At 55.6% G+C, this 8,504-nt stretch overlaps 1 protein-coding gene across 1 annotated transcript in view; it reads right to left on the bottom strand.

Moving 5' to 3' along the window:
- Positions 1-8,504, bottom strand: part of LOC139241096 (low-density lipoprotein receptor-related protein 1-like) — a 440,653-nt gene that overhangs the window by 34,802 nt on the left and 397,347 nt on the right. Inside the window, 1 exon segment of the mRNA XM_070869785.1 lies at positions 4,543-4,609. Coding sequence (XP_070725886.1) covers positions 4,543-4,609 — 67 coding nt within the window.

Raw genomic sequence — 8,504 nt, 5'->3', positions numbered from 1 at the left:
CGACAAGAGAGAGAGCGAGACAAGAGAGAGCGAGACAAGAGAGAGCGAGACAAGAGAGAGAGAGACAAGAGAGCGAGCGAGACAAGAGAGAGAGCGAGACAAGAGAGAGAGCGAGACAAGAGAGAGAGCGAGACAAGAGAGAGAGCGAGACAAGAGAGCGAGCGAGACAAGAGAGCGAGCGAGACAAGAGAGAGAGCGAGACAAGAGAGAGAGCGAGACAAGAGAGAGAGCGAGACAAGAGAGAGAGCGAGACAAGAGAGCGAGCGAGACAAGAGAGCGAGCGAGACAAGAGAGCGAGCGAGACAAGAGAGCGAGCGAGACAAGAGAGAGAGCGAGACAAGAGAGAGAGCGAGACAAGAGAGAGAGCGAGACAAGAGAGCGAGCGAGACAAGAGAGAGAGCGAGACAAGAGAGAGCGAGACAAGAGAGAGAGCGAGACAAGAGAGAGAGCGAGACAAGAGAGAGAGCGAGACAAGAGAGAGAGCGAGACAAGAGAGCGAGCGAGACAAGAGAGCGAGCGAGACAAGAGAGCGAGCGAGACAAGAGAGCGAGCGAGACAAGAGAGAGAGCGAGACAAGAGAGAGAGGCGAGCGAGACAAGAGAGAGAGCGAGCGAGACAAGAGAGAGAGCGAGCGAGACAAGAGAGAGAGCGAGCGAGACAAGAGAGCGAGCGAGACAAGAGAGAGCGAGCGAGACAAGAGAGAGAGCGAGCGAGACAAGAGAGATGCGAGCGAGACAAGAGAGAGAGCGAGACAAGAGAGAGAGCGAGACAAGAGAGAGAGCGAGACAAGAGAGAGAGCGAGACAAGAGAGAGAGCGAGACAAGAGAGAGAGCGAGACAAGAGAGAGAGCGAGACAAGAGAGCGAGACAAGAGAGAGCGAGACAAGAGAGCGAGACAAGAGAGAGCGAGACAAAGAGAGAGCGAGACAAGAGAGAGAGCGAGACAAGAGAGCGAGCGAGACAAGAGAGCGAGCGAGACAAGAGAGCGAGCGAGACAAGAGAGAGCCGAGACAAGAGAGCGAGCGAGACAAGAGAGAGAGCGAGACAAGAGAGAGAGCGAGACAAGAGAGAGAGCGAGACAAGAGAGAGAGCGAGACAAGAGAGAGAGCGAGACAAGAGAGCGAGCGAGACAAGAGAGCGAGCGAGACAAGAGAGAGAGCGAGACAAGAGAGAGAGCGAGACAAGAGAGAGAGCGAGACAAGAGAGAGAGCGAGACAAGAGAGAGAGCGAGACAAGAGAGAGAGCGAGACAAGAGAGAGAGCGAGACAAGAGAGAGAGCGAGACAAGAGAGCGAGCGAGACAAGAGAGCGAGCGAGACAAGAGAGCGAGCGAGACAAGAGAGCGAGCGAGACAAGAGAGAGAGCGAGACAAGAGAGAGAGCGAGACAAGAGAGCGAGCGAGACAAGAGAGCGAGCGAGACAAGAGAGCGAGCGAGACAAGAGAGCGAGCGAGACAAGAGAGCGAGCGAGACAAGAGAGCGAGCGAGACAAGAGAGAGAGCGAGACAAGAGAGAGAGCGAGACAAGAGAGAGAGCGAGACAAGAGAGCGAGCGAGACAAGAGAGCGAGCGAGACAAGAGAGCGAGCGAGACAAGAGAGAGAGCGAGACAAGAGAGAGAGCGAGACAAGAGAGAGAGCGAGACAAGAGAGAGAGCGAGACAAGAGAGCGAGCGAGACAAGAGAGCGAGCGAGACAAGAGAGCGAGCGAGACAAGAGAGCGAGACAAGAGAGAGAGCGAGACAAGAGAGCGAGCGAGACAAGAGAGCGAGCGAGACAAGAGAGCGAGCGAGACAAGAGAGAGAGCGAGACACGAGAGGGAGCGAGACAAGAGAGCGAGCGAGACAAAGAGAGCGAGCGAGACAAGAGAGCGAGCGAGACAAGAGAGCGAGCGAGACAAGAGAGCGAGCGAGACAAGAGAGCGAGCGAGACAAGAGAGCGAGCGAGACAAGAGAGCGAGCGAGACAAGAGAGCGAGCGAGACAAGAGAGAGCGAGACAAGAGAGAGCGAGACAAAGAGAGAGCGAGACAAGAGAGAGAGCGAGACAAGAGAGAGAGCGAGACAAGAGAGAGAGCGAGACAAGAGAGAGAGCGAGACAAGAGAGAGAGCGCGAGACAAGAGAGAGAGCGAGACAAGAGAGAGAGCGAGACAAGAGAGAGAGCGAGACAAGAGAGAGAGCGAGACAAGAGAGCGAGCGAGACAAGAGAGCGAGCGAGACAAGAGAGAGAGCGAGACAAGAGAGAGAGCGAGACAAGAGAGCGAGCGAGACAAGAGAGCGAGCGAGACAAGAGAGCGAGCGAGACAAGAGAGCGAGCGAGACAAGAGAGAGAGCGAGACAAGAGAGAGAGCGAGACAAGAGAGCGAGCGAGACAAGAGAGCGAGCGAGACAAGAGAGAGAGCGAGACAGAGAGCCCAGTGGGGTCGGTACAGGGAGCAGAAGAGAGAACAGGGCTGGGAGGAGGTGGAAAGAGAGGGGCGTGGGGCATTCTCAGGAGAATTTTGCTGGACTCTAGTTCAGTAACGCGAATCCTTCTCCTGTGGGAGAGTCACGGATTATTTGAGCTTGCGGGGGGAGAGGGGAATTTTGCGGCCAGTGTCTCACCTCCCGACTCCCCAAAGCCTTCCCACCATCGACAAGACACAAGTCAGGAGTGTGAGGGAACACTCCCCACTTGCCTGGATGAGTTGCAGCTCCAACAAACACTCGAGAAGCTCGACACCATCCAGGACAAAGCAGGCCGCTCGATGGACCACGCTACCCACCACCTCCAACACTCACTCCCTCCACCACCTCCAACACTCGCTCCCTCCACCACCTCCAACACTCACTCCCTCCACCACCTCCAACACTCACTCCCTCCACCACCTCCAATACTCACTCCCTCCACCACCTCCAACACTCACTCCCTCCACCACCTCCAACACTCACTCCCTCCACCACCTCCAACACTCACTCCCTCCACCACCTCCAACACTCACTCCGTCCACCACCTCCAACACTCACTCCCTCCACCACCGGCGCACCGTGGCTGCAGTGTGCACCGTCTACAAGATGCACCGCGGCAACTCGCCAAGGCTTCTTCGGCAGCACCTCCCAAACCCGCCACCTCTACCCGCCTCGAGGGACAAGGGCAGCAGGTCCATGGGAACACCACCCCCTCCACGTTCCCCTCCCAGTCACACACCATCCTCACTTGGAAATATATCGGCCGTTCCTTCATCGTCGCTGGGTCACAATCCTGGAACTCCCTCCCTAACAGCACTGTGGGAGCACCTTCACCACACGGACTGCAGCGGTTCAAGGCAGCTCACCATCACCTTCTCAAGGCTCCATCTGCCCTCGGGTGAACAAAAAAGATCCTATGGCTACGATTTCTAAGAACGGGCGAGTTCTCCCCAGTGTCCTGTGGCCAATATTTAGAAACATAGAAAATAGGAGCAGGAGTAGGCCATTCGGCCCTTCGAGCCTGCACCACCATTCAATATGATCATGGCTGATCATGCAACTTCAGTACTCCATTCCTGCTTTCTCTCCATACCCCCTGATCCCTTTAGCCGTAAGGTACACATCTAACTCCCTTTTGAATATATCTAACGAACTGGCCCCAACAACTTTCTGTGGTAGAGAATTCCACAGGTTTACAATTCTCTGGGTGAAGAAGTTTCTCCTCATCTCGGTCCTAAATGGCTTACCCCTTATCCTTCGACTGTGACCCCTGGTTCTGGACTTCCCCAACATCGGGAACATTCTTCCTGCATCTAACCTGTCCAATCCCGTCAGAATTTTATGTGTTTCTATGAGATCCCCTCTCATCCTTCTAAATTCCAGTGAATATAAGCCCAGTCGATCCAGTCTTTCTTCATATGTCAGTCCTGCCATCCCGGGAATCAGTCTGGTGAACCTTTCTTCACTGCACTCCCTCAATAGCAAGAATGTCCTTCCTCAGATTAGGAGACCAAAACTGAACACAATATTCCAGGTGAGACCTCACCAAGGCCCTGTACAACTGCAGTAAGACCTCCCTGCTCCTATACTCAAATCCTCTCGCTATGAAGGCCAACATGCCATTTGCTTTCTTCACCACCTGCTGTACCTGCATGCCAACTTTCAATGACTGATGTACCATGACATCCAGGTCTCGTTGCACCTCCCCTTTTCCTAATCTGCCGCCATTCAGGTAATAATCTGCCTTCCTGTTTTTGCCATCCCTCTATCAACATAAAAAAAAACAGATAATCTGGGTCAATATCACATCGCTGTGTGTGGGAGCTTGCTGTGCGCAAATTGGCGTTTCCCACATTACAACAGTGACTACACTCCAAAAGTACTTCATTGGCTGTAAAGCGCTTTGAGATGTCCGGTAGTCAGGAAAGGCGCCTTATAAATACAAGTCTTTTTGTTTCAAGGGCGATTAGGGATGGGCAATAAATGGCGGCCTTGCCAGCGACGCCCACACCCCGTGGGCGAATGAATAAAACATTGCTCCAAATGCAAGACTTGGATTGAGTTCGAAAACCACTGTTGTGTGTGGCGAACAGGTGCAGTACCACTCAGTGCCTCATGGGGAGGCTCTTGTGCTGTTAATCGGATATTCAGCTGCAGCAACACCTCCACCTGCAGGTAGACAGCGGCACTGCGACTCGACTCGACGCGACATCACTGAATTTGTGACGTGAATCATAATCTCGTACAACTGAGGAACATGCGTGCTCGGCTGACCCGCGAGTATTCCCCGCTGTTCCACTCGCCAGCCTACTCCCCCACTCCTTTAATATCCGCCCCCTGCCTCAGCTCATCCACTGCTGAAGCCCTCATCCGTTCCCCCGTTACCTCCAGACTTGACCATTCCAACGCACTCCTGGCTGGCCTCCCACATTCTACCCGACGTAAACTAGAGGTGATCCAAAACTCGGCTGTCCCCGTGTCCTAACTCGCACCGAGTCCCGCTCACCCATCACCCCCTGTGCTCACTGACCCCGTGTCCTAACTCACACCGAGCCCCACTCACCCATCACCCCCTGTGCTCACTGACCCCGTGTCCTAACTCGCACCGAGTCCCACTCACCCATCACCCTGTGCTCACTGCCCCCATGTCCTAACTCACACCCAGTCCCACTCACCCATCACCCTGTGCTCACTGCCCCCATGTCCTAACTCACACCCAGTCCCACTCACCCATCACACCCTGTGCTCACTGCCCCCGTGTCCTAACTCGCACCTAGTCCCACTCACCCATCACCCCCTGTGCTCACTGACCCCGTGTCCTAACTCGCACCCAGTCCCACTCACCCATCACCCCCTGTGCTCACTGCCCCGTGTCCTAACTCGCACCGAGTCCCACTCACCCATCACACCCTGTGCTCACTGACCAATGTCCTAACTCGCACCGAGTCCCGCTCACCCATCACCCCCTGTGCTCACTGACCCCGTGTCCTAACTCACACCCAGTCCCACTCACCCATCACCCCTTGTGCTCACTGCCCCCGTGTCCTAACTCGCACCGAGTCCCACTCACCCATCACCCCCTGTGCTCACTGACCCCGTGTCCTAACTCACACCCAGTCCCGCTCACCCATCACCCCCTGTGCTCACTGCCCCGTGTCCTAACTCGCACCCAGTCCCGCTCACCCATCACCCCCTGTGCTCACTGACCCCGTGTCCTAACTCACACCCAGTCCCACTCACCCATCACCCACTGTGCTCACTGACCCCGTGTCCTAACGCGCACCCAGTCCCGCTCACCCATCACCCCCTGTGCTCACTGCCCCCGTGTCCTAACTCGCACCAAGTCCCACTCACCCATCACCCCCTGTGCTCACTGACCCCGTGTCCTAACTCACACCGAGTCCCACTCACCCATCACCCCCTGTGCTCACTGACCCCGTGTCCTAACTCACACCCAGTCCCGCTCACCCATCACCCCCTGTGCTCACTGCCCCCGTGTCCTAACTCGCACCGAGTCCCGCTCACCCATCACCCCCTGTGCTCACTGACCCCGTGTCCTAACTCACACCGAGCCCCACTCACCCATCACCCCCTGTGCTCACTGACCCCGTGTCCTAACTCGCACCGAGTCCCACTCACCCATCACCCTGTGCTCACTGCCCCCATGTCCTAACTCACACCCAGTCCCACTCACCCATCACCCTGTGCTCACTGCCCCCATGTCCTAACTCACACCCAGTCCCACTCACCCATCACCCCCTGTGCTCACTGACCCCGTGTCCTAACTCGCACCCAGTCCCACTCACCCATCACCCCCTGTGCTCACTGCCCCGTGTCCTAACTCGCACCGAGTCCCACTCACCCATCACACCCTGTGCTCACTGACCAATGTCCTAACTCGCACCGAGTCCCGCTCACCCATCACCCCCTGTGCTCACTGACCCCGTGTCCTAACTCACACCCAGTCCCACTCACCCATCACCCCTTGTGCTCACTGCCCCCGTGTCCTAACTCGCACCGAGTCCCACTCACCCATCACCCCCTGTGCTCACTGACCCCGTGTCCTAACTCACACCCAGTCCCGCTCACCCATCACCCCCTGTGCTCACTGCCCCGTGTCCTAACTCGCACCCAGTCCCGCTCACCCATCACCCCCTGTGCTCACTGACCCCGTGTCCTAACTCACACCCAGTCCCACTCACCCATCACCCACTGTGCTCACTGACCCCGTGTCCTAACTCGCACCCAGTCCCGCTCACCCATCACCCCCTGTGCTCACTGCCCCCGTGTCCTAACTCGCACCAAGTCCCACTCACCCATCACCCCGTGCTCACTGACCTACACTGGCTCCTGGTTTAGCAATTTCAAAATTATCATGTTTGTTTACAAATTCTTGCATGGCCCTCACCCCTTCCTATCTCTGTAACCTCCTCCAGCCCCTACACCCCTCCCTATCTCTGTAACCTCCTCCAGCCCCTACACCCCTCCCTATCTCTGTAACCTCCTCCAGCCCATACACCCCTCCCTATCTCTGTAACCCCCTCCCGTCCCTACACCCCTCCCTATCTCTGTAATCTCCTCCAGCCCCTACACCCCTCCCTATCTATGTAACCTCCTCCAGCCCCTACACCCCTCCCTATCTCTAACCTCCTCCAGCCCCTACACCCCTCCCTATCTCTAACCTCCTCCAGCCCCTACACCCCTCCCTATCTCTGTAACCTCCTCCAGCCCCTACACCCCTCCCTATCTCTAACCTCCTCCAGCCCCTACACCCCTCCCTATCTCTGTAACCTCCTCCAGCCCCTACACCCCTCCCTATCTCTGTAACCTCCTCCAGCCCCTACACCCCTCCCTATCTCTGTAACCTCCTCCAGCCCCTACACCCCTCCCTATCTATGTAATCTCCTCCAGCCCCTACACCCCTCCCTATCTCTGTAACCCCCTCCAGCCCCTACACCCCTCCCTATCTCTGTAACCTCCTCCAGCCCCTACACCCCTCCATATCTCTGTAACCTCCTCCAGCCCCGACACCCCTCCCTATTTCTGTAACCTCCTCCAGCCCCTACACCCCTCTCTATCTCTGTAACCCCCTCCAGCCCCTACACCCCTCCCTATCTCTGTAACCCCTTCCAGCCCCTACACCCCTCCCTATCTCTGTAACCCCCTCCAGCCCCACAAACCTCGAGATCTCTGCACTCCTATAATTCTGCCCTCCTGACCATCCCTGATTAAAAATCGCTCCACCATCGGTGGCCATGCCTTCTGTTGCCTGGGCCCCAAGCTCTGGAACTCCCTCCCTAAACCTCTCCACCTCTCTCTCTTCCTTCAAGACGCTCCTTAAAACCCACCTCTGTGACTAACCTGCCCTAATTTCTACTTATGTGGCTCGGTGTCAATGTTTTTTTCCAAATCTCAACCCCCCTGCGAAGCGCCCTGGGTCATTTCACTACGTTATAGGCGCTATATAAATACAAGAAGTTGTTGTCTCAAATAGCAACTTATGCCTCAGTGGGCTGCACACATTCTAACCACTCCCTTTGAATATGTTCATAGAAACATAAAAAATAGGTGCAGGAGTAGGCCATTCGGCCCTTCGAGCCTGCACCGCCATTCAATATGATCATGGCTGATCATTCCCTCAGTACCCCATTCCTGCTTTCTCTCCATACCCCCTGATCCCTTTAGCCGTAAGGGCCACATCTAACTCCCTTTTGAATATATCCAACGAACTGGCCCCAACTTTCTGTGGTAGAGAATTCCACAGGTTCACAATTCTCTGGGTGAAGAAGTTTCTCCTCATCTCGGTCCTAAATGGCTTACCCCTTATCCTTAGACTGTGATCCCTGGCTCTGGACTTCCCCAACATCGGGAACATTCTTCCTGCATCTAACCTGTCCAATCCCGTCAGAATTTTATATGTTTCTATGAGATCCCCTCTCATTCTTCTAAATTCCAGTGAATATAAGCCCAGTCGATCCAGTCTTTCTTCATATGTCAGTCCCGCCATCCCAGGAATCAGTCTGGTGAACCTTCGCTGCACTCCCTCAATAGCAAGAATGTCCTT

This window comes from Pristiophorus japonicus, chromosome Y (assembly GCF_044704955.1).
Source record: "Pristiophorus japonicus isolate sPriJap1 chromosome Y, sPriJap1.hap1, whole genome shotgun sequence".
Taxonomy (NCBI): domain Eukaryota; kingdom Metazoa; phylum Chordata; class Chondrichthyes; family Pristiophoridae; genus Pristiophorus; species Pristiophorus japonicus.
Note: the sequence above shows the minus strand (reverse complement) of the source record. Positions and strands in the feature narration are given on the sequence as shown.